This window comes from Bos indicus x Bos taurus, chromosome 9, assembly GCF_003369695.1.
Source record: "Bos indicus x Bos taurus breed Angus x Brahman F1 hybrid chromosome 9, Bos_hybrid_MaternalHap_v2.0, whole genome shotgun sequence".
Lineage (NCBI taxonomy): Eukaryota > Metazoa > Chordata > Mammalia > Artiodactyla > Bovidae > Bos > Bos indicus x Bos taurus.
In genome coordinates, this window is record NC_040084.1 from 33,834,969 (window position 1) to 33,862,678 (window position 27,710).

Below are 27,710 nucleotides of genomic sequence, written 5' to 3' on the forward strand. Positions count from 1 at the left end.
TCCTGGCAATTAAAGGGTTCTGAGACTTTCTCTAAGATATTTTTGAAATGTGAACCACTATATTTATGAATAAAACATTTTAAACAATCAAAATTCATACTGCTGGTTGATAATGACTCTTAATTTTCTCTCCATGTTTTGTTTTGCTTTTGTTGCCATTGATTTTGTTCACTTTTAAATTATGAGCCATTTAAAACTTAAAAGAAGGTATATATAAAAAGTAATAAATACTCATACTTACCGTCTTGAGACATCAGACATTTGAAATACTATCGTGGCCTCTTTTGCCCTCTCTAATTTCATTCCCATCCCCCTCATAAGGAATAATTAATGTTCTGGATTTGGTTTATATCATTACTATACAAACCTTTAAAAATTTACCTCTTATGTAAATGCTTTTAAATAACATATACTATTGCTTTAAAACTGGTACCATATAGTATGTATTTTTCTACATGCAATGAGCTTTTTTGCACACTTTACGTATTCAAGATGAACCTAATTTGATTCTTAAGGCTATAGTTCACTCATTTCCAAAGCAGTGTAGTATTTTCTTAAATATATAAAATTTTGTTTTCCTACTATATCATAATGGAATTTTTATTTTTTGGTATTCTGAAATTATAAACAATACTGCAGTGAACATCCACACACATGCCTTCTTGTGCACAGTGTGAAGGTTTCTCTAGGAAGGCAGTCGTAATGTGTGTGAACTTTCTGTTTTATTAGGTATTGCCCCTTCTACCATTTAGAAAAGCTTCTTAGCTCCCATTCTTAACAAGGCTATATTTTAATAGTTTTAATTGCTGCTAGTTCAGTAATAGTAAAATGATTACTCATTAAGGTTTTAATGTTCATTTTCATTTTAAAAATAGATATATTTATTGGCAGGGTGGTATTCAAAATATTTATTGACTACACATTATAAAGGGCTTCCCCAGTGGCTCAGTGGTAAAGACTCTGCTTGCAATGCGGGAGCTGCAGGAGACACGGGTTCGATCCTTGGGTCAGGAAGATCCCCTGAGGAAGGGCATGGCAACCCACTCCAGTATTCTTGCCTGGAGAATCCCATGGACAGAGGAGCCTGGCGGGCTACTGTCCATGGGGTCACACAGAGTCAGACACGACTGAAGCGACTTAGCACGCACGCACGCATTATAGAGCCTGGTCTATCAGAACAGGCACCGTGAGCACCGACACTGTGTGTGTCATTCTTTTTCACCTTGGTGACTTGCCTGTTCACACACTTTACTGTATTTCTATTGGGTGGTCTTTTTATCGGGCTTCTCTGGTGGCTCAGACAATTTTTATTATTGAGTTGAACACACTCTAAGTGCCGTCTGATAGAACTTTCTGGGATGATGAAAATGTTCTATTATCTGCACTGTTCAAACACAATATTCACTAGCCAGCACTTGAAATGTAAATAATGTGACAAAGAAACTGAATGTTTTAGGTAATTAATAGTCATTTGTGGCTAGTGGCTGCCATACTGCATAGCATAGTATTTGTAGCTATTAATCCTCTATCACTTATATATGATATATACCCAGATTTATGTTATACATTTTACATATTTGAAGCCATATTTGTTTTTGCATCCTGTTTTACTTCCTAACACTTCTCCATGTCATTAAAAGTCTTTAATAAATGATATGATATTCAGTCCTGTAAACGTCTTACAAATTATGTGACCATTTTTTATTATTAGTCATTTAGATTGATATGTTTCACACCATAGTCAATAACAATTTTGTACATAATATTTTGTCTGCATTTTCTATTTTTTCTTTATGTGAGATTCATACAAAGGTGAAATTAGTGGGAGAAAGAGTATGAACATGTCTAAGATTTGAACATGGATCTTGCAATGATCTTCCAGAAAATTTGTTCTGTCTTCACCAGCAGGATATGAAAGAGCTTATCTCACCATACTTTTACCAGCTTAATAATAATTTTTATATTTGACAATTTCATTATTTAAAATCTAATTTAAATGTATTTGGTAGTTCATTTTCATGCATTTATTGGCCTTTTCTTCCTCGTGTGTTTTGTCTATTCATGTCTTTTTAAAAAACTGTTATTGAGGTCCTCCTATTTTTTAAATAAATTGCTAGTATTTCTTCACGTAGTAGAGATGTTATCCTATTGTCATATTTGCATGTGACAATGGACTAATATCTTCCCATTGTCTTTTTTTGACTTCAGATTTTGTATATGATACTTTGATTTAAAGAATTTTTCATGTTTTCATTTTTTTCCCTTTGAAATTTCTTAAATTGTTTTCATGCTTAAAAAGTTATTCTCCCTTCAGAAAGGAGGTAGATATATTTCCTTCTAATTATTATTTTTTATTTAATAACTTATATGAACTTCATACAGATATAAACTTTAGAATTTTTTTTTCCAAAATAGACCATTTTTCTAACATTAAGCCCTGAAGAATTTTACTTATTTATTTGGTACTCTCTCTTCTTCCATAAAGGAATTATGACAATTCATTGAAAAATACTTCTTCCTTCATTGGGTATAATGTGTCCTTTCTTACACACTAAATTATTACATACACTTGGGCCTTTTTTCAGGTATCTAATCTCTGCTGTAGATTTGTTCTACCTACATTTGAGTTAGTATAATAGTGTCATAATTTTGATATCTGCCAGACATGGCTCCTTTGAGTATTCTTCTTTATACTTCCCTCAACTATTACTTCCTATACACCCTTTGTGCAGGCGTGCATGCTCAGTCACTGAGTCGTGTTATACTCATTGTGACCACAGGGACTGTAGCCTGCCAGGCTCCTTTGCCCATGGAATTTTCCAGGCAAGAACACTACAGTGACTTGCCATTTCCTACTGCCAGGAATCTTCCCCATCCAGAGACTGAACGCGTGTCCTTGCGTCTCCTGCATTGGCAGGTGGATTCTTTACCACTGAGCAACCTGGGAAACCCCATATATCCTTTTAGATCAAGTTAATTTCCAAAAATAACTGCTCATTCAAATTTTTTTAATATAAAATTTTTTTAAATTGGAGGCTAATTACTTTACAATATTGTATTGGTTTTGCCATATATGCATCAACATGAATCCGCCATGGCTGTACATGTGTTCCCCATCCTGAATCCCCCTCCCACCTCCCTCTCAAATTTTTAAATAGAGTATTAAATGTCTAAATTTAAGGAAGAATTGACACAGGGTAGCCATTCCCCTTTTCAGAGGATCTTCCCAACCCAGGGATTGAACCTGGGTCTCCTGCTTTGCAGGCAGATTTTTTACCATGTGAGCCACCAGGGATGGCTTTTCTTTTGATTACTCCCAAATATTTTGCATTTCTGCTGTTTCCTGAAATTTACATTTTACAATGTTCTACCTTTCCTGTCTTCCCCAGAAACTGTTCCCACCTCTCTCAACCGGGAATCTGTGAGAAAAGTTCTGTAGAAAACAATTTGAATGACCATTTTCTCAGTTCTCCCAAGGAAAGCACTTGGCTAGTACAATTCCAGATGCATAAGAGTACTCATTCCCTACATACAATGGATGCCTTGGGGCATTGAGACTACATTCTGTCTGGAAATCCTGACTGAGAAGAGCTGGGACTTCAAAGTTCTTCAGACTTCTACGACCCCCTACCAAGATTTCACTCACAGAAAATGACCTGACTGCTGGTACCTCAGAGAGGAAACGAAACCCACCAAACTATCTCAATTTCCTGCCACAAAATCTACAAACCTACTTCATCTGAACTAAGCCATTCCTCTTTTCAGTTTTAATGAAATAAATGTCCTTCTCTCTAGGGCCACTTCCTCCACTCCAAAGCTCTTCCTTGCCCATCTCTTCAGTGACCCTGTACTCTCAATTCTCTTTCACATCTTCAGTCTCTACTCTTTACTGACTATGTTTTATCAACATCAGAACCACAGTTCAATCTTCCTTCTGAACTAATGGTCAAGCCCACCCCTATCCTAAGTTTTCTACATTCAATTCCACTGCCCACTCATTTCACAAATCAGTCAAACCCTAGCTCTCTCACAAATCAATCAAACCCTAGCACTGAAAATGCTCTCCCTGAAGTTATTGTCTGTACTTAACTCATTCCATAGACCTTTTCCAATCCGTGTCTTGATGGCCCTTTAGCTCCATTTGATAGCAGCAAGCATTCCCTTCCCTTGGAAGCACTCTTTTCTCCTGGCTTCTGTGTCACTATGTTCTCCTTTCTCTTCCCTCTCTGGATTCTCCTCTCTTGTTCTTCTTTCCCACTTTTCACAACTCTTTTCTCATAATGTTTTTTTCTTCTCATTTATTTTCTCCCTTTATATGTTTACCCTTTACCATGACTTCAGTCACCACCAAACTAAATACCTAAATCCTCTCATCCAGTCATATATATCCAACTGCTCACTTCAAGTATACACTGGATATTTTATAAACACATCAAATATGTGTTGTTGTTCAGCCACTATGTCATGTCCAGCTCTTTGCAACCCCACAGACTGCAGCAAATCAGACTTCCCTGTTCTTCACTATCTCTCAGAGTTGGCTCAAACTCATGTTTGTTGAGTTGGTGATGCTATACAACAATCTCATCCTCTGTCACCCTCTCCTCCTCTCACCTCAATCTTTCTCAGGATCAGGGTCTTTTCCTTGGTGGCTTCCCTGGTGGCTCAGACAGTAAAGAATCTGCTTGCAATGCAAGAGATTTGGGTTCATTCCCTGGGTCGGGAAGATCCCCTGGAGAAGGGAATGGCTACCCACTTCAGTATTCTTGCCTGGAGAATTCTATGGACAGAGGAACCTGGCAGGCCACAGTCCATGAGGTCACAAAGAGTCGGACACAACATAAAATATAGCAAGTTCCAAACTGAGCCCTTCATCTTTCTATTCTTTCTACTAGTTTCTCTTCCAGTACTTCCTGGCTAAAATCAGTCATTTCTCTCCATCCTTTGGGCTTTTATCCTTATTTGGATATTTTCTTATCCAGACTATCCATGTATCTATAGCATGATGCTCCTTTTGTTTGCCTTCCTGTTTGCTGGTTTTTAATATTTGACAACATCAGAGACATTTTTGGTTTTCACAGTGAGGTGGAGGGAGAGCTATTGGATCTGATGGATAGAAACCAGAGACTCTGTGATGTTGAAATATCCTACAAATGCACAGGACATCTCCCACTACACAGAATTATCTGGCCTAAAATGTCAGTGGTACTAAGGCTGAGAAATCCTAATCTATGTTCCATCTGTCTGGACCACTCTTCTCCTCCTCTAAAATCCTACTTATCTCAGTTCTATCTTTAAATGTTACTTCCTGTAGGAAATGTCCTTAATCACTTATACTAGGTTAACCCTCAAGACACTCTTTATGATTAGTTATGATTACTTGCTCAAGGTACATTTTTCTGCTACACTATATAGGATCAAACTTATCCATTCACAATTTTGTTCCCACATACCTATAATACCACATATCTATTAATTAACATTTCAACCATGGGTTTAAAAAATAGAATTTTATTTTGAATTTGTAAGAAAACAAATACATCTCAGTTTCCTTAGCTGTAAATTGGCAATATTATTACCTATTTTCCCTACCTCACCATTCTTAATGCTTAAATGACCTGAAGGATATGAAGATTTGCACTGAAAGTCTCACATCCTAAGCAAACTGATGGTTGGTCACTCCAAATACAAAACAATTTTAAAAAATTTCAACTTTGTTAAACACATATCTTATCATAATTTTTTTAAAGTATTTAGACTCATTGGAAAAGACCCTGATGCTGGGAAAGATTGAGGGCAAGAGGAGAAGGGGGCAACAGAGGATGAGATGGTTGGATGACATCACTGACTCAATAAACATAAGTTTGAGCAACCAGGAGATAGTGAGGGACAGGGAAGTCTGGCACGCTGCAGTCCATGGGGTCACAAAAAGTCAGACATGACTTAGTGACTGAACAACAAAAAGAATATTTTCGAGCTTTTAGACAGCCCTTAACTGTGCTCATTTATATAATAATCACAATAATTATACTCTATTATTGCTTCAGGTAGCTTTAGAAAAATAGGCTGTATAGGATAATTGAAAATTTATTTTTACTTTATTAACAAAATCTATACCCGAGTTTTTATTGTGCTCTTCTAAGGAGGAAGAAGTAGACATGAGAAAAATTTTTCTTTTACTTGATAAAGCGAGGCTTGCCACCTGCATGCTGTACCAGCTAATGGACTGATGGTACCACCAGCTCTTCAAAACAGTAGAAGGAACACCTGAGAGAAATGATTTAAACTCCCTATTGACATAAACTTCAGTCAACTGAAGTGTATTTCTAAGTCAATATTTTTGCACTTTCACAACTGTTTATCTAATAAAGAGCTATTATTTCATTGATAAAAAAGCAATCTGGAGGATTTTATTATGTAATTAGCCATTAACTGTATTAAAAGCACTTGTGGGAAGAAATTGGCCATTTCAGAAGATTGGGGGTTTTTATATTATTTCTTAATATGTTTGCATCATTTCACCAAACTAATGGAGTTACAATTTACCTCAGGTCCAGATGGACCACACAACACACTGTCATGGGCCCAGGGTTCTGTGGCACCTCCTTTAATGATTAGTTAACTTGAGGATAATGAAGACGTGATCATGTGCCTAATTAGCCATGCAGTCTCTAATGGTAGTTTAAGTCATTTAGATAAAGTCAGTTTGTTGACCTGTTCTTTGGTTGGGAGTGAGAAGGGGGAGGGGAGTCTACAGAGAAAGTGTGTGTTGGGTGAGAAAGTGTGTGCTGTGTGTGTGGTGGGCCCTTTCTCCTTACCTCCCACCTCTGCCACACCCTGCCATCACCCCCAGTGCAGAAGAGAGAAGCAACATCACACACATACACGGTAAAACATCACAGCGTAACATTTGGGTTCTTGACAACTATTAAAGGTTTTGTCTAAATAGGTATATATACTCCAAACACCAGTTTTTTCCATATCCTCAGCTTTAGGCTTTTTAAAATTTAAATAAAAATTTTTTGGATCAATGGTGGTCTTTTAAAAAATACTCTTTCTAGTATCTAATACTAGGTGAGAATAATTGAAAAATTCCCCCTGCTAGGTTAATTGGAGGTTCAGTAGGTCCATGTAAAGAATCGTTAATTGCCCCAAATCTAATTTAACTCTGTCTGAAGTGCTCAGCCATTCAAGGGACTCTTAATAAATAACATTTATTTCTATATTTGCTAATAAGGATGAATAACCCTATTGTTAAGCTTGTAATACATGTTATAGCGATATATAATATAAATGAAAATAATTCTTACCTCATTCTTCAGCTTGCTTCCAGAAAACCTTAAAAATAAGAACATTTTTCAGTAATTAAAAATACATATACAGTTATAGCTATCAAGGAAATGCAGAGGACCTACAAAAGTAGTAACTACACCACGACTAGTGAAATAAATCTAGAGAAATGTGTTTGATTTTCAAAGGGACCCAAGCCTCTAAGGGAAAGCAGAATAAAGGATATTGAGCAGTCAGGTAAGAATTGAGACAAGGAAGGCACATAATACGAAGCATTGTGTGTTCTAGCCTGTATTTTCACTTCACAGCAAGCAGTGGTTAATAAGCTGCCATAATGTTCTCTATAGTATCTGAGTTTCATCTTAGTATGACTTAGGTGACTAAAGTTATTTGCTTTTCCACAAGATATCTTACTTTTAAAAATAAATCATTCTTTTAAGAGTTAAGAGCAGTTCTTGGTAAATCATACCATAAAGAAATTTCAGATGCAGATCTAATCGTTTAGAGTTCTAATTTTTAAAAAATAATAATTGCATATTATCACTGGTTTCATTCAATGCCACCTTACTTGTCAATAACATCCTCCTGAGAGTTGATGGCAGATTAGAGCAACATGTTCTTTATATTCGTTTGTATTTTTTCCTTCACAGAGACTCAGTAGCTGGGGTCAGAAGCTTTATCGTACTAAAGTAAGCTGGTATATCAGAGCATATGTGACTAGAGATGAATAAGCTTTTCATTCTCATAAGATACTGGCCAAAGCATCTTTAAAGCAGGTTATCACATAGAAAAAAATACATTTTCTGCCTTTATTTTATTGAATCTAGCTTGAAAATCAATTTAGCCTTAGAAGCAAATATTAATTTAAAAGTAATTCTGCTTCCCTGGTTTCTCTTTTACATCTCTCTGGGACACCTGGCTCACCAGTAATTTCTCATTAATGACTGCAAATTATATAAATTGCCCAGTCATTGTAAGTGTCCGTACAAAGTTAAAATTAAGGTCTGATGCTTAAAGGAAAACATTTCAATAAGCAAAGTTAGCAAGTCATTTTATTCAATATATATTATTTAAAGACATTCAGAGAACTTGTCTTGAAGATAGCAGGACTCTACCTTGTCAGGCCTTTTCCAGAATAAACGGAGTGGTAATATGCACTACTCTCTTTGATGCCAATCCCATAATAATGATACCTAGAACAAGAACCAGCTCTGTGTTAATATAGTTTTTTGAAGTGGAAAACTAAAGTAGAATTGAAGTGAATCACAGATAAGAACTGCAGTCGCTTGATCATCATCTTCCTCTCCCGACTTTTTTCAAGTAACATCTTAATGTGTTTAATCCTTCTTTAACAGTAACTATCAGGAAGCAACTGTTAGAACTGGACATGGAACAACAGACTGGTTCTAAATAGAAAGAGGAGTACATCACCCTGCTTATTTAACTTCTATGCAGAGTACATCATGAGAAATGCTGGGCTGGAAGAAGCACAAGCTGGAATCAAGACTGCCGGGAGAAATATCAATAACCTCAGATACGTAGATGACACTACCCTTATGGCAGAAAGTGAAGAGGAACTAAAAAGCCTCTTGATGAAAGTGAAAGAGGAGAGTGAAAAAGTTGGCTTAAAGCTCAATATTCAGAAAATGAAGATCATGGCATCTGGCCCCATCACTTCATGAGAAATAGATGGGGAAACAGTGGAAACAGTGTCAGACTTTATTTTGGGGGGCTCCAAAATCACTGCAGATGGTGATTGCAGCCATGATTATTATAAGACGCTTACTCCTTGGAAGGAAAGTTATTTCCAACCTAGATAGCATATTGAAAAGCAGAGACATTACTTTGCCAACAAAGATCTGTCTAGTCAAGGCTATGGTTTTTCCAGTGGTCATGTATGGATGTGAGAGTTGGACTGTGAAGAAAGTTGAGTGCTGAAGAATTGATGCTTTTGAACTGTGGTGTTGGAGAGGACTCTTGAGAGTCCCTTGGACTGCAAGGAGACCCAACCAGTCCATCCTAAAGGAGATCAGTCCTGGGTGTTCACTGAAAGGACTGATGCTGAGAGCTGAAACTCCAGTACTTTTGGCCACCTCATGCGAAGAGTTGACTCATTGGAAAGGACCCTGATGCTGGGAGGGATTGGGGGCAGAAGGAGAAGGGGACGACAGAGGATGAGATGGCTGGATGGCATCGCTGACTCAATGGACATGAGTTTGAGTGAACTCCGGGAGTTGGTGATGGGGCCTGGCGTGCTGTGATTCATAGGGTTGCAAAGAGTCGGACATGACTGAGTGACTGAACTGAACTGAACTGAACTGAACCCAACTTATGGTCCTATTTCTGGCTCTAAGCTTGAAAAAGAAGGAAAATCATCTACTGCCAATCCCCTCAAACCTCTAAAAAATTAGGTTTCAAAAGGCATAAAAAGAAAAAAAAATGTAATTGCAGGCATTTAACTGTAGGCACTTAAATTTGTAAATGTAGACACTGGCTCTAAGTATATCCAGTGTAACGATCTACAAATTGCTTGGTTCAATTTGAATGTGGTCAACTGAAACAGAAAACAGTGGGTCCTCTTCGTAGTACATTTATTGAATGGAGAAGAATATGACTTTATGTGTGGGGAAGACAATGATGTCATGTATAAGAATATGTACAAAAGCATATGACCCTTTAAAAGTTATTTTCCTCAGGAGGAGTGAAAAGCCCAATTCACTGTCATTTTCACTTCAAGTTTTTGTGCAACAGTGGGGAGAAAACAACTATGTGATGAATCAGTGGAAATATGAAACATGGAATTAACAGTGTGAACAGTTTGTTATCAGTGTCTCTATGGAACCGGCTGCTGCTGCTGCTAAGTCGCTTCAGTCGTGTCCGACTCTGTGCGACCCCATAGACGGCAGCCCAACAGGCTCCACCATCCCTGGGATTCTCCAGGCAAGAACACTGGAGTGGGTTGCCATTTCCTTCTCCAATGCATGAAAGTGAAAAGTGAAAGTGAAGTCGCTCAGTCGTGTGTGACTCTTAGCGACCCCATGGACTGCAGTGCACCAGGCTCCTCCATCCATGGGATTTTCCAGGCAAGAGTACTGGACTGGGGTGCCATTGCCTTCTCCATGGAACTGGAGACACAGGCAAATGTAGCATCCCATGGAATCTCAAGTTGTACCCCATTCTCCTCAACTGCAGAATCCTGACTTACTTTACACTCAAGTACAAATGCTACACACGGGCCACAAACACCAATCGGACAGCGGGTATTTAGTGAGGGTGGCCAAAGTCTGCTCATTTCTGCCTTCACTTTCCCTTCCCTTCTCTGCCTACCATGTAGCACCATCAAATATTTGGTTATCTACCATTTCAATTTGCATTCATCTAAAATTAGGGAAGGAATGAAATAAAAGGATAAGGGGGCTTCCAGTAGACTTCAGTGTAATCATATTTAAAAAATTCATTTCTTAGCATTGCCATCTGAGTTTGAAGTGGAGAAGACAATGGAGGATCTATGCTTCAAGGCCCCTTTGCTGACCTCAATAATAAAGATGGGACTTGGCAGAGCAACTCTAACCTTAAATGTTTTCAAGTCTCAGGACAAGAGTACAAATGGAGGCCCACAGGCCTTATACCTAATTACTTAAAATAGATAAATCGAGTGAACACACTGTGAAACAAAATGTCCCTGTCCTGTCGTGACAGCATACCGCCATAATGATCTGGCAGGTAGGTCTGAATGTAGAATGCCTGGCCTCCTGAAGTTCCATGAGGAAACATGGTGGTGTGAGAAGAGCCATCCCCACCTCACTTCTCCCCCAGCCTCTGCTCCTCTGTTCACTGTGAGGGGCTGCTCGAGACCACTCCAACCTCCACATCCAAGTTCCACCCTCACACACACCTGAACAGGTGCCCCCGAGCAGCCCAGGAGGTCTACGTCTCTTGAGGATGGATGAAGGAAGAGGCCTACATAGGCCCAGGAGGCAGGCCTGAGGCCGTTTGGAGTTCTTGGGCCCCATGGACTTAAAATGTGGGCTGGAAGGGGCATGTGGTCTCCAGGTGGGCACATCCATGTGGGCTGTGAATTCCTTGTCTCCTGAGGAGACCAGCTGAAAGAGGGCAGAAACAGAGCCCTCTGTAAATGTGAGTCCCAGAGATGGCTTCTCACCCATTAGGTTTCAAGGGCAGTATGATGGTAGAGAAGATGCCTCTAATGACGCTGGGCCATTTGAGATGAAAAAGAAAGTGTTTCTAAATATGAAAAAAATACATAATTATAATAAGAAATGCTTCAGAAAGAGCTGTTCTATTTGATCAAGGTAGTGAAGATATGTTATGAGTGTAGCAGACTTGGAATAAGCGTTCAAGCCTTCAGTTTTGGAAGAAAAACAAAATCAGTCTATTAACCTAAAGAGAATAAGCTCCATTTTTACAGTAAGAAAATAACCCTCTGGTAGATAAGGGAAAAGCACCTCTATGGTATATTGGGACAAAGAGAGAAATGAAGGAAATATGAAACTTAAGCAAACTCCAAAATTTTGAGTTCATTTGTCTCTAATTAGAAGCTAAAAGAAGAAAACTATTTAAATCATAGATAAAGACATTACCAAAATCAGCTATAGTAATAGAAAATAATAAGGTAAATACCTAAAAACCATAACAAATGGACATATTTAGATGACATTCAGCCAAGCATATTAGGATTAGTGAACATAAGTCTGAAATAATTATAACTATTTTTCTTTTATTAGGTTTTAGAACTAAGATACCAAAAGAAAATGACTTTGTATTGGGTTAAATAAAGCAAGAGATGCCTGAGAACAAGAGAAACTATTACAGTGAAAATAAACTGCAATTTCACGATCTTTTGCAAAGCTTGCTCTTTGCTCTATAGATGCCACAGTTCAAATAACTTCACTAACACAGCATTGTAAATCAATTATACTCCAATTAAAAATGAATTAATACAAACATCATTGTAGCCACTGTCTGAAGCAATACATAGTAAGCATTGGTTTAAAGCTGATTGATCTTCCAGGTGGTGCTAGTGGTAAAAAAAAATCCCCCTGTCAATGCAGGAGACTAAGAGACATGGGTTCAGTCCCTGGGTTGGGAAGATGCCCTGGAGAAGAACATAGCAACCCACTCTAGTTAGTAGTCTTGCTTAGAGAATCCCATGGACAGGGAACCTGGGATGCTACAGTCCATAGGGTCACAAAGAATCAGACATAATGGAAGCAACTTAGCACTCAGCACTCATTCTTTTATATAATTTGATCTTCTTGTTTCTCATTTATAATCCTTTTTTCAACATGTAAGTAATATTACACCATGATGAAATGTTTTGCCATGTAAACTGAGAAGAAACTACTTGCCTTCACATGTGGTAGACAACATTTGTAAGACAAATCAAAGGGATAACCATGAGTTCAGCAAATATTAGCTGGCACACTGTATCCTGACCACCGTGTGAGCTGTCAACACAATGATTAAAAACCAGACCTGGATAATCAACCAGGAACCTATATGTTTCTGCATTTCACCCTGGTTCATGGCTTCTTGAGCCCAGCTGCCTGCCAGTCACAGAGCAGCGACCACACTGAAAAACCCTTAGGCAAACTTTACTTCCATTTAAAAATATCACTTGATGATCACTTTTTGTAAAAATTGCAACATCCTTTAGGACCCCCCAAAATACTAACGGATTTGTAATTCTTTTTTTACTTTATATTTTTAAGGAAAGGATATTTTTATTACACAATTCATTTGTTCCTTATTTTTATAAAACAGCTATTATTTTGCTTCCTCCCTTCTCATCATTAAGACAGAATACCTTTAAAAATGGGTTTCCCTGGTTGCTCAGATGGTAAAAAATCCACCTGCAATGCGGGAGACCTGGGTTCGATCCCTGGGTCAGGAAGATCTCCTGGAAGAGGGCATGGCAACTCACTCCAGTATTCTTGCCTGGAGAATCCCCATGGACAGAGGAGCCTGGCTCACTACAGTCCATGGGGTCGCAAAGAGTCGGACACAACTGAGCAACTAAGCACACACACATCCTTAAAAATAGAAGTATTTAATACCTCCACCTACAATGAGAATCAAGATGTTATATCTAAAAAAAAATCTTTTAAGTAATGTATTTTATTCATAGGTCACATATAAATGACACCATCAACCAGATATACATTGACACCTGAAGACTCTAGAAGGGAGAAGCAGCCAGCCCTTTTCTCATTAGCAATGTCTCATAATTGAGACATGTTGATGTACTTGAGCATGTTACATGAGCACAACCTTATAAATATGCTGGCCAACAAGGAACTAGTGAAAGAGTGAACACTCTTTCAAACATGTATCCAAGGCTTACTGTGTGCTAGGAGCTAACGATTCAAAAAGATACTGATGAGGGTTTCCGCCCTGGGGGAGTGGGTAGTCTTGTGGGGCGGGGGGAAGCATGCAAAGAAAGAATTGCAAACTAACATGTGTTAAAACTGAAGCAGGTGATAGTCAATACGAGTATAAACAGTTACCACTTATTGAGCAACTATTACATGTAAAGAATTTTACCTATACTTCACCTCAAAATTCCACAGCAGCCTGCAGATAAAGTAATATTTCCATTTCAAAGCAAAGTTCAAAAAGGTTATGTGATTTTTTTGAATGAGTTGTGTGAAAGGTTATGAGTTTGAAGACAAAATTCAAACCCGAAGCTCCACAGAGCACTCTCTGTGAGATCATGTTCCCTCCATACTCATGATACAAAATTACACTGCATCTTAATTTAATTTATAATTAGAAATTCTTAGATGAAATATAGTTCAAACACGCTTGCACTCAGCAGACACATTCCCTCTCCAACTTCAGCATTAATCATTAAGAATTAATAGCTAACTTGAATCATTAAGAACAATACCATTGGTCTGAATGTTTCATATTTGAAATTCTATATGTAAACAAACATACCCTCTAGAATATAAGCTCCCTATAAAGGTAATAAACATTTGTTGAATAAATAAATTCATCACATGAAAAAAGTTAAAAATAACAATATATCATAAAGAAAATGTTAAAAACAAGAATTTGTTAATAAAGGGCATGCATACAGTATCATACACTTAAACACAGCACAATTTAAAATTTGATAGAGATTTTAAAATCTCTTGTCTAATGTGACGTGAGGAAATTGACTAATTCCTTTAACTCTACCACAAGTACTGAATGATTTAGGGAGACCCGGGTTCAATCCCTGGGTCGGGAAGATCTCTTGGAGAAGGAAATGGCAACCCACTCTAGTATTCTTGCCTGGAGAATCCCATGGATGGAGGAGCCTCGTAGGCTACAGTCCATGGGGTCGTAAAGAGTCAGACACAACCGAGAGGCTTCACTTTCACTTTTGTGAATAATAATAATAAACTATTACATTTATTGAATATATAGTTTACCTATAAAGTAAAGTAAAATAAATATTACTTTACTTGCAGGCTGCTGTGGAAATTCAAGGTGAAGTATACGTAAAGTTCTTTACATGTAATAGTCGCTTAATAGGTGGTAGCTATTTATACTGAATAATAATAAAGACAATTTCTCTCTTTCTGAGTTCCTTGCTTTCCTTAAAGAATGTGTGCTTTCCTCCCTTCGTGCTTTTATCTTGTTGAGCTCTGCTCTGGGAATGCCTTCTTCCTACACGTCCTCACTTGTTATCCATGATTCAAGCAAGTTTTGCACGGTATCTTAGGTAAAATTAATTTCTCTGTCCTTCGAACTCTTGGTCAGTTATCCCATGTAGCTTTGTATCTCGTACTACTGGTATGAGCACACACAGCTTCTCTCTCCTACTGACCAGTAAGATTTAGAGGAAGGGAATTTTATCTTTCCCTTCATTGTATTCCCCTTTAGAAATTAATGTATAGAAAAATCCTCATTTATTGGACCAGTCAATGTGTTCTGCTAGAAATCTAGAAACTGATAAAACACACATTTTCTTAAAGCCAATAGTTTTCAATAACTGCTTTCTAAGACTGTGCCTTTTCAGGTTACTGGTAAAATATTGGAGTTGAACAAAAGTTGTATATCTGAACAATGTATATAAAGGACATGACAGTCAGTGTATTGAGGTGAAAAGGCTAGAAATTGCTAGAAATATAAATCTCAATATTTTGCAATGACCATTGTAATGCTTTAGCACACTTCATATCCAGTTTCTTCTAGTGCCAGTAAAATAATCTTTCCCCTTTAATCTTCCTTTTAGTCTAACTAGGAACATATTATCATCTGAGTGATGATTTAGTGTCTTTGAGAGAGATAATTGAGCAGCTCTCTGTCTTCCTAACAGCTGAAGATAAAACTCATAAACAAGGGAGAGTAATTTCAAACAAAACATATGTGAATTTTTTCATCTCACTTGCAACATTTTATATCATTATTTGTTGTTAAAATATTACCCTAAAATAAATCTTGCTAGGAAATATTTGCCAGAAATATTCTAACATAATCAGAATACATACAGGTAAATGTTGAATAAAAAAGTGAGGTTTGCCTCACTATGGGATAAATAGTTTTTTTAACTTATATACCAATAGACAATGCCTATCCTGTAGGTTACTCTATTTCCAAATATTTCACAGTTCTTTCTCCCTATATGATTTTTATCCATTTTTATCCTAAAAGATATATGATGACTGCTTAAGAATCCTGGGTATGATTACCTAATTTAGCTAATAAAACATTTGCATAATACAAGTAGTCCTTGTGATTAACAAAATTGGGTTCATTCATTAGCATCAACTGTCCTTTGCCTTGTATTAGGTGACAGACATCATTTACATTTTAGGAATGATGAAAAATTATTCATTAATTTTTATGTCCACATTTTAAAGTGAGTGCGTTATATTTTAATAGGACAAATGAAATTATTGCTCCTGTTTTTAGTACTAAAATATTTACTTTGTGTCCAATACTTTCCTTCATTTGATGATCAGTTTATACCTACACCTATAAGTCTTCTTTTCCATTTTGTCATTATATAGAATTCCTGAAACATATGTTCCCACTGAGCTAGTAGCCCTGATGTTAGTTTACATTAGACAAATGATAACTGATAAGGAAATGATGGGATTAAGCTGTTCAGGGCCTTGCAATAACTTACTATGATAAGAGCAGCTGCCATATCAGTTTTATTAACCCACTAAATCACTACTAATAAATAAGATAATAGCTTTTATCTGTCATGTCTGAAAACCAAGATTTGACTGATCAAAGTCTACAAGAAATTAAAATGTAACTTCAAATCAAACAGTTTACTGTGTGCATGAAGTCTCATGAAATCTGCTCAGTGGGCTCCCCTGTCTTTTCCCTTATCCTGCTGAGCGGTTTTGAGCAAGGGTGGGACACAGACTCTTTTGCTAATCATTGTATCTCTAGGGCTTAGTCAGCACCAGGACACACAGTAAAATGTTTACTGAATACATGAATATTAATAGTGAAAGTTTTTTGACAGTATGTACCCTATTTTACTATTGTCTAAAACTCTTTAGCACCATGCTTTGTAATCAATAAAAATCCATAATATACTATATTCAAAATAATACTTTCATGATATAAAATAGGCAGAAATTACTTTTCATTAAACATTCTTTGTACCTATAGAATTTTGATCCATTTCTATTTATTCAAAATCTAAATTTAAAAATTTTGCACAGGAAAGAAAATCAAAGTATATTATTGACATTGGTGGTGAATCAAAGAGAAGAGAGAAAAAAACCTCAAAAGCAAAGTCAGTTTTTATACTGGTATTGAGAACATGCAGAAACTGCCATTGGGATTGTTAGTTTCCTTGGCAGGAAGGAGATGGTGAGAGTGAATGGAAGGACGGAGGACTGTGTTTATTATTTATTTACTTATAAATAAATTAATACTAAATTTATTCATATGTTAGAAATAATTTAATAGATATTTAATGATTATACATTCTGGGCACTATTATAAAAATGACAACAAAAAGTTTTCCAAAATTACTAGTAAAATTGGGAGAAATTATAAATCTTGTTTCTCCAAAACATGCTTACTTCTTCATTTATATTTGTTTCATCAATTTTTCACATTTCCAAACACATAAAAATATTTTTTCATAAAAGGCAAATTTTTGAAATATTAAACAGCCAGTAGAAACGATGATTATAAAGATAATATGCCAACATAGAGAAATTTTGGACAAAAATTCAAAGCAGAATGTAAAACTGTTTGTGCTACAAATTTGCTTTTATAGAAAACAAAAATATGTCTAAATAAATATAAAATAATTTTAAATGCCTTATTTTGATGCTTGAGAAATGTTGTTAGCTCTTTGAAGAAGAGTCTAATATATTAATGAACATTTACAACTGCTATATCAGAAAAAATAAATAAAATGTATACCTCAAAATCTCAAAAGTTCAATTATACAACTTTTTGATATGACATATTGGAGAGAAGAAATTTTATCAGTTGTTAAAGCACAAACTTTAGAGCCAAATAAACCTTGATTTAAATGCCAACATTTTTATGTTATAGTACCTACATGGCCTTGGGCAAGTCAGTGATCTTTGAACTGCAGTTTCCTCCTTTGCAAAACACAGTAATTCCAATCTTGTATTGTCATCGTAAAGATTAGAGAGTGAGTGTGTATGTGTGCATGTGTGTGTAGTGCTCGATAAGTAATAACTTTTAGTTGCATTGCTGATTTTTGGATGCACTGTGAATAATATATTATTAATTTCATATTACTATTAATAATAATTCTTTACTATTAAGGATAGTGAGGTTGAAAGCATATTCATGTCTCCATTCATTTCTATACTTTTTTCATTTAATTCTCATACCAAATCCAATAGCTAATGGCATAGCCAATTTCTTGATAAAAAGCTGAACAACTCACCCAGTTATATATGGGAATATGGGATTAAAGCTCAGATTTGTTCAACTTTAAACCTCATAATCCTGACCACTAGGTGACTCTACCTCTTGATATATTATCTTCTAAGATTAAAAAAAAGTCTAAGAGTATTTCTTGGAAATGAAAAAGTCAGGAAAATCATCTCACTAAGAATAATTACATCAAAATATGAACAATGACAAAATACACAAACTCTACAGCTTGCCATATCTTTCAACATACTTAGCTGATACAAAGAAAAAAATGTCCCCATGATATCAAGTACCAAAAGTATAATATGCAATTTATAAAAAGCAAATGGCATATCAGCAAAGTAGGAACAAATTCAAATTGTTAATGCTATGCTCTTGGGCATCAGCTGTTAGATACCAAACAAACTCCCTGAAGTCACTACATATTGTTTTACAACATAAACCTACACACGGGAGCCTCACTGTCACAATGGACAAGGTTAATGATTCATTCCTAATCCTAAAGGCTCCTTCTAGGATTAATTGACTTTCTCTGCAGCCTGCCTGCTTGTCCTCTTGTAGACCCCGTGAAGAGGATTTCTCTGCATTGCTTAGCCTCTTTTTCCACTGTCTATTTACCTCAAACACTATTTAATCTTTTATCTCCCTACACAGTTCAGCAGGAATCAAATTCAGTAGAAATTAGCCAGTTAAACTGATTCAACTTTGAAAAAAAGCTGATTTGGTTAGAAGGAATGAGCCAACTTTGTCTTTTTCAATCTGGCATTTCATTTCTCAGGTCACAATACTATTAACATTAACAGGAATCAGTGAAATAGATATTAATTGATAATCTATTATATTGTTTTTGTTTTGTTGCTAAGTTGTGTCCGACTCTTCTGCTACCCCTTCAACTGTAGCCCACCAGACTCCTCTGTCCATGGGATTTCCCAGGAAAGTATACTCAAGTGGGTCACTATTTCCTTCTCTGAGGGGTCTACCCAACCCAGGGATCAAACCCACATCTCCTGCATTGGCCAGTGGATTCCTTACCACTGATCCAGCAAGGAATCCTGGGCTTCTCTTGTGGCTCAGCTGGTAAGGAATCCACCTACAATGCGGAAGATCTGGGTTCAATCCCAGGCTTGAAGATCCCCTGAAGAAGGAGAATACTACCAATTCCAGTATTCTGGCCTGGAGAATTCCATGGACTGAACAGTCCATGGGGTTGCAAAGAGTCGGACATGACTGAGCAACTTTCACTTTCACCAGGGGAGTCCAATCTATTACATAGCAGACCACAGGAAGAATACAAGAATGGGTGAGACAAAGTCTCTATCTTCAAAACACTATCTTTTGAGAGGAGGAGATAAGTTAATTTCCCACTAGGATAGGTATCAAAAACTGCTGCTGCTGCTGCTAAATCACTTCAGTCGTATCCGACTCTGTGCAACCCCATAGACGGCAGCCCACCAGGCTCCCCTGTCCCTGGGATTCTCCAGGCAAGAATACTGGAGTGGGTTGCCATTTCCTTCTCCAATGCATGAAAGTGAAAAGTGAAAGTCAAGTCACTCAGTCATGTCCGACTCTTAGCGACTTCATGGGCTGCAGCCCACCAGGCTCCTCCATCCATGGGATTTTCCAGGCAAGAGCACTGGAGTGGGGTGCCATTGCCTTCTCCCATGAGGGTGCAAAGAAAAAGCCTACAAAATGTCAAGAGGCAAAGAAAAGATTCAAAAGAAGAGGAAGTTCAGGAGACATTCTTTTAAACGGATAGGGGTTCCGTTCCCTTCTAGGGAAAAGGAGATCTTCCATGGAGGAAGACAGTAAGAACAAAACAGTGGCAGTTGAGAGGGAAGCAAAGGGAACTAAGTGATCAATAAACTGGTGAGAGCACAGGCTGCATGCTGAAAAGTGAGGAGCAGATAATAAGGTAAGAAAATGGTTTGGCACTAAATCGTAATGGGCCTTTAATGTCGAAGTTAGAAAAGTTTGTCAAGAGCAGGTGAAAGTGTCTGAGGATGACAGAGAAAAGATTGAATCTGAACTTCACAAGGTCAAGATGAGAACTGTACTGAACAGACTAGAAAGACAGGGTCAAGGTCAGGTTTTGAAAGTATGAATGGAGAGAGACACAGATTCAAGAGAATTCATAATAAAATAGTATCTATTTTTTCGGCAAATGACTAAGGCTGAGCTAGCCAAGAGAATAGCCACAGATCACATGTCTATTACTGAGCCATCTGAAATGTGACTAGTCTGAATTGCTATGTAGTGTAGCTATAAAATACACATGGGATCTCAAACACTGGTAGAAAAGAAAGAATGTAAAATATCTCATCAATAATTTTATTTTTTATATGGTCAAATTATCATGTTTTGGATATGTTGGCTTAAAAAAATATTAAAATCAATCTCATCTGTCTCATCTTACTTTTTTAACGTGGCTTCTAGAAAATTTTGGATTTTTTTGGACTACGCTGGACTAGATGTTAGGGCAGAAAGAGACACTGGATAAACTGGAAAATAAACGGCAGAAGAGGGAAAAAGACTTGATAGTGGTGTGACAGAAAGGCCATAGAGGAAGCTTTATGCATTTATTTATTTTAAGAGGACATTATCAGTGGATTCAAACTCTAGACAGGTGCCTAGGAAGATCAGCAACAGTAAAAACGAGCCATTGAGTTTTTGTCCAGGTAAAGAAATGGACGAGACAGAGGTATGTGATCAGTGGTAAGGTAAGTGAACAGATAGCTACTCTCAAGAAATAGCAAAGAGAAGAAAAATAACAGCAATATTGAAGAGTATAGCAGGTTTGAGATAATTTTATTTTTATCAACACAGAAGAGATCTGAATATGTTTGTAGACATTAGGAAAGGAAAAACTAAAAAAAAATGGTGGACAAAAGAAATAATGGATGAACAGGAACCTGTAGCTGAAGGTTCTGCAGAGATTGTCACAGGAGATAAGCAAAAGCTAACGTTATCAACAGAGAGAAAACGTGACTGTTCATTTTATATTTATATTTCCATTGAGTCATTTGTGCCTGTCATTTGTCTTGAATGGAAAACAGGGCGATATAAATAAATTATTATCTGGGAAAAAAAAAACAGAGGAAGAACCTGGACCATGTTCAATCCCTCCCTCCCCTTCCTGCTCTTTGGAAGTGTGTGGATTCCACCCAGTCACTTAGGCATCCATTTGCATTTCCTTTTCATGATGCTGGTACCTTCAGCCATGGCTTTAAGGTTGTAAAAATGATTCATTTAGATTATTCCACCAGAGGACTTCCCTGGTGGCTCAGTGGTATAGAGTCCGCCTGCCCATGCAGGAGACACAAGTTCGATTCCTGGTCTGAGAAGATCCCACATGACATGGAGCAACAGCCTGTGCACTACACCTATTGAGTCTGTGCTTTAGAGCCCAGGAACCACAGCTACTGAAGCCCATGCACCCTCGAGTCTGTGTTCTGCAACAAGTGAGCCCACCGCAATGAGAAGCCTGTGCACCACAGCTGCAGAGTAGCCCCCACTCGCTAGAGAAAAGCCCGAGAGCAACAAAGATCCTGTACAGCCAAAATTAAATAATAATGTAAAATAAAATAAAGATTATTTCACCAGAAAAAAATGATTTTTCTGTGTAAATTTAGCTTTTTAAACATTATTCTAAAATCCATTTATTTTTTTCTTTTTAGGTCTTAATAGTTAGTAAAGCAGTTCTCTGCTTTATCAAGAAGAGAATACCTAGTTCTATTCACCGATAAAGACAATCCTTGTTTCACACTGTGTTAGTCCTCATGTATAAGGTACCATGTGTACAGATCTGAAATGCGCTTATTCATGTGCCTTACTTTGAATGGCCTCTTGTTCCGAGCCGCCGAGTCGTCAAGAGGGGAAATTTTTGACGAATTGTCTGAAAAGAAAGTCAATTACTTTAGTTTTTAGAAGGTGTGGGGTTCTATTGCAAGCCTCCCATGATCAATTAATTCTAGAAAACAAATGTTGAGCTTTGAGTAAATATTTAGTCTGGAAAAAATAATGTCATACACATATTGATACATAATGACACATCTGCACAGGGAGAGAGGTATTTTTTTTTTGATGATATTGTTCCATTGCCCTTTTCTCAATTTCCAAAGCAGATTATACCAATATGTGCTCTTGCTTGATATTATTACTAGAACAATTATTACTTTATTTATATACTTTGTGGGAAATTTTGAGTTTCTTTATAGTAATTCTTTGCAGAGATTCACCCAAATTAAATATCTATCTCCAGCTCTGAAAGGACATGGAAATTTTCTTTGTCTTACCAGATCTCCACAGCAGTGTTTTAAATTTTTTCTTTTCTTTGGTTTCAAATTTCAGTGTTTTAAATTCTTTTTCTCTAAACTGACTAAAAATTAGTGCTTGAGTCATGAACAAAAATCTCTTCTGCATAAAACAGCACTTTTAACCTGAATCTTAGGAGATCTAGACATGATCTTCTAAAGACTCCATGGCAGACTTTATGCTTTAATGTGCATCAATTTCTTGAGGACTGGTTCTGTAGTTCTTATCATATCTTCAGTGTTTCATGGCGCCCCAAACAGTTAAGAATTACTATCATAAGGAGGCCTAGTAAAATATTACAGCTAAAATGGATATTAGAAGTCGTCTTATGCAACCTCCTCATTTTATAGAATGAGTGAACTGAGTTTTCAGGAGGTTAAGTGCTTTTCAGGTCTCCCAACAAATTAGAGCCTAGGCTGGAACCAAAATCACTGGATTACCATGCCCTTATCATACTGTGTGCTGTAAACAGATAAGTTTTCAAAATAAATTCATAAATTATTTTATTAAAAAAAAAAACTGAGAAGCCAGACGATAGTCATCATTATTTTCTAATACAATGAGTCCCTCTACAGGTTAGAATTTGGATTTCAGTTGATAAGAGATGTAATAGTTGAGATCTAAAGTTCCAATTTTTCTGGGATATCTGAGATTTTTTAAGACAATAGAGCAGGACAAGAATCTCAAAAAACAAGACTTTCTCAAGAGATAGATACTGTTTCCAAATTCCTAAAATGAGTCCCATGTATGTAAATACAGTAGCAATCAGTTATAGCGATTCCCATCCTAACCACACAGGTTCAGTAAAAAGGAATGTTTTTAAAGGAGAGAAATTTAACCAATCCTGTCACAACATCTCGGGAGTTTGGGGTATAAATATACATAAGAGCAAATGGAGAATTAAGAGAACTGTTTATGAGATAGAATAAATGCAATCACCAATTATATTAACAAGATACTTGTCATTTCCACTTAATTTTGCTTCTCAGTACAGGCCATATCATTCTTTTTAATGTATCCCTCTTTGAAGGGAATGGAACTTATCTGAAGCTTCTTTTAAGGTCACATTAAATCTGGTAGCCAGGGTTCTAATATTTAAAACATATAGAATTACAGTTCAAGGTAAAACACATAGTAGGTAAAATCTACATTAAACATAGAGTAGTTTCAAATGCAGTCCTTAAGAGATTTCATTTACAAACAGATTTCTTAATATTCTGTAAGAAAACTTGAACAGTTAAGTTTGTTTCCATACTGTCTGCCTCATATGACTTTAGTTGTAAGGCAGTATAGTCAAAATGTGTTATTTACCTTTCCAAAGGTGGCCGCGCAGGCTGGCTCTAATTTCTCTTTCCTGCAGAAATCTAAATAGTGTGCATAAAGGATGCACCGTGGTAAGCAAACTCCTTCACATACAATGTAATTCTCTTCAAGCCTAAGAAAAAGGGCAAAGAATTAGTTCAAACCTTTTCTTTATTTCTTCTTTCCTTCCCCCTCACATTGTTTTAATGCTCCTTTTGAACACAGACTCTATATAAATGTGTTCATGAGCAGACATAAGTAGACTTCTTTTATTCTGGATAATATTGAAAATATAATCACAAGGATTAAAGTTAGAAGAACAAGAACCTCAATGAACACCTGTTAGTGCAGTTAAAACACCCATGGCTAAGACAAAATCACTTCTGCCTGGTCCACGTGCCCAAATAAGCCTTACTTCTGAGTAAATCTTCACTGTTCATCAGGCTTTGCTCTGTGATAACCAAATATGAATAGTGAAATTGAAGGTGATGGATTTTTAAAATAACATTCTTGAGAGGCTTCAGGTTGGCGAATGCCTACAATCTCTTACTCACTCACAAACTGGCTCTGAACATTGAATAGTTGGGGAAGTATGGTGACACATTTATTTGCAAAATACATAAGAATACATTAACTTTAAGTTTGAAATAGTACCGATTTATTTCTATCTACCCTTTTTTGCTGTAATCAGTACTTATAATTACCTAAAAGATCCTGTACTCACAAAACATAATGTTATTCTCTATAGATGCCACCAAACATGACACTAAATTCAGTTCTATATTATAAACATAATCATATAATCTTTGAAAATTTATAAATAATTCCACTTAATTTGGATACCAGCAATTGCAACTGCACACAATTTATATAAATGTAATAACATATATTTAAGTGTTACAAATACCTGAACAGCCATCAAGAAATCAGAACTTGTGGATTCTACTCTCAATTCTTCTACCCTTTCAGTAGATAATAATGGCTAAAATTTACTTACATTCTTTTTATGTACAGTAAAATCATAATTACTACTATACAAGAGCAATGCAATATAGAATATACATTTAGGTTAAAACTGAGTGAAACTCTTCAAGATCTCTGATTTAACATGTTCCCAAGGTGCGTGAGATGAAAGCTACAAGATGTGTTTCCTGGGATTTGGTTCCTTTTATCCTTTGTCACAGAAAGATGGAAATCCAAGTAAAATCTGCATACATAAAACCAAACACCTAGCTAAGAGTGAAAATTGAAGCTACTCAGGCAGATTTTTTCACTTTAATTTTTAATTCTAATTTTTAACATCCCCACTATAATCTGTAATCGTAAGGGAAAATTATCAAAAGGTGAATAACTCCACTAGGTTTTTTAAAAACTATATATCTCTTTGGGAGGGGGTGAGAGTGTGGAAAGTTCAAACAAAAATGATGACATTTTATAGCCTCAAAACATATGAAAATTACTGAGAAATACTCAACTATTTAAACTATATTTAAATGACACATATAATGTCCACTTTTTCACCCGGTGTTGGCATTGTTTTTGTCTTCAAAATACTGACTAATCCTAGACATAAATACAATCTTAATTTTGGATATGACTTTTTTCTTTAATTGTAATGTATTTATATTTATAAAATAAAAACCCAAATTTGTTTCCATTCACTCAAATTGAATGGAAGTGATCATTCAAAAAACCTTCATAATATATCTGAAGTCAAAACCTTTTTGCCCCAATTAACCTAAAGAAAATAGCTGTTTCCTAAATATTTAAGATAGTTAGCTCAATTATTTATTGCTCTAGTATATTCTTAACTAATAAATGAGACATCAACTTCGATAGATTAGCCATAATTTTAGAAGGATATTAAGGTTGTACTTCAAATGTTTGGAAGAATTAAGGACACAATCACAAACATTTAGTATATGCAAATTATAATTCAATGTTTAAATGAAATAAAATGTACTAGTTTTTATTAAGATACTGATTTTTCTATTGTATTTTTCTAAGATTTAGATCACATTTTACATATAAACAGATTGTGTAACTTATCAGCAAATAGACATTTTAACTTATTTGCATCCTATTTGGAATTTGGGAGGAAATTTCTTTACCCTACATAGGGAAGTTTAATATTATGTTTCTACTTTAGATTCCTCCTCCTTTTGAAACAATATTATAAAAGGTTCTGTAGGACCTTAGAGAGCCTATTGATAAACTCTTGGTTTTAGAAGATTTTCCACAAAATCTAATTAGTGATATTCACTGTAATAAATCATATATAAAAGCTACTTTTAAAATAGTTGAATATTTATTTAAGTTAATAGCACCATTTTAACTGATTGATCTATGTCTTCTAGTTCAAACATATTTCATCATATGGCTGAACTGATACACAATTGATACACAATTTTGAATTTGCGCTCTATAGTAAAAGGTAATGTTAAGATCCTTCCTCTTTTTAAGTTATTTTTAAGATTCATGTTTTATAAACATAAAAGTTTATGAGTTGATTGCATGTTGAACAAATAAGTTATTAAAAATTCATTATTGCTTACATTCAAAGAAATTACAATAATGAAACTACAACAAAGAAATTACAAAGAAGTTAGCCAATAGTGAACAAAGTGATGATTTTTATTTGCATTGCAGATCATTTTTCACCCGTACCAGGATATGTCTCTATACGAAACATTCAGTGAAAACAATTTTTGGATGAATTTCTAATTGGTCTTTTAAACTCCTCCAAGAAAGTTTGAAAACCAAGTGGAGAAAAGCAAAGAATCTGAATATACTGACTTTAAAAATTCAACAGGTGTTATAGGTACCCTTGAGGGAGCCTTACCACTGCAGGGTGAGCTGGGTCTGCTTCTTTTTATCCTTCATAATCTGCGTGATGGTTTTCTTCTGTGAGAGGTGTGGATCGGTTGCTTTAGTTTTGCTGTCTGGATTATCCGCATCCTCTTCTTCGGAGGAAAAGTTACCATTGCTTAAATGCATTTCTGATTGCCAGTTGAAAAGATGATAAAGGAAAACAGAATATAAAATCAATTAATTAGCTCTAAATGTATCTTGGGGTCAAACGGGGTGGCCTATGGGGGTTCGGAGGAGTTATACAAAATCCCTTTGACTTAATTTCTATTCGACCAGCATTTTCCTAGGGGAAACACATGTACGTTTGCGATGTGTTTATCTTTATTATTGGAGGCCCTTTTAAAACTACATCCGAGTCCCAGTCACGTCCCGGGAGGGCAGAGCACTCACCGGATTTAACTCCCCCGGGCAGCTCCGGGTCGTCCGCTTTCTCCCCGCTGCCCAGCGCGCGCCCCGGCTGCGCTTCGGCCGCCAGGTACACCCGTTCTTCGGGGTAAACGAGCAAACCCTTGCCCAGGAGCTGCACACAACACTCCTGGACTTCGGGAGAAACCGGGGGAGAAGCCTGCGCCTGCAGGAAGGCGTCTTCCAGCTCCGGGAGCTTGGCCATCCTCCTGGCCGCCGAGACTTGGGCGCCCGGCGGTCGACCGGCGCCCAGCGGAGCCGGGAGGCCGGGGCGGGGCGGGGCGGGGCGGGGCTGCGGACCCGGGGCCGCTGGGGCGGAGACGGAGGCCGCGGCTCGGGATCCCCCGGGCGTCGCGGAGAAGGAAGGCCCGGCCCAGGTGCAGCTCTGACCGCCCAGGGAACCGGGTGGGCCGAGGCGGGACTGCCTGTCTCCACCTGTCTGCCATCCTGACAGATGCTCTGCTCAGAACTCACTTCCTCACCTGCGCGAGTCAGGCCTGAGCAATGAAGTCCCTTTCCCCACATCTCCTTCCCTCTGTTTCCTCTTCTCCCATCTTGAGCTGTGACTGAGGACACTTTTCACACCCAAAGCTCTCCAAAGAACCAAGAAAGCGACACTGTCATCTCGGGGTGGC

At 36.9% G+C, this 27,710-nt stretch overlaps 1 protein-coding gene across 1 annotated transcript in view; it reads right to left on the reverse strand.

Moving 5' to 3' along the window:
- The window catches only part of RFX6 (regulatory factor X6), a 53,164-nt gene extending 25,836 nt beyond the window's left edge, over positions 1 to 27,328 (reverse strand). The window contains exons 1-6 of the mRNA XM_027551135.1: positions 27,061 to 27,328; positions 26,642 to 26,798; positions 23,809 to 23,932; positions 22,017 to 22,078; positions 8,403 to 8,480; positions 7,308 to 7,335 (exon numbers count right to left, since the gene is read on the reverse strand). Coding sequence (XP_027406936.1) covers positions 7,308 to 7,335; positions 8,403 to 8,480; positions 22,017 to 22,078; positions 23,809 to 23,932; positions 26,642 to 26,798; positions 27,061 to 27,280 — 669 coding nt within the window. The 5' untranslated portion in view covers positions 27,281 to 27,328. The remainder of the gene's footprint in view (positions 1 to 7,307; positions 7,336 to 8,402; positions 8,481 to 22,016; positions 22,079 to 23,808; positions 23,933 to 26,641; positions 26,799 to 27,060) is intronic.
- Between the last annotated feature and the right edge of the window lie 382 nt (positions 27,329 to 27,710).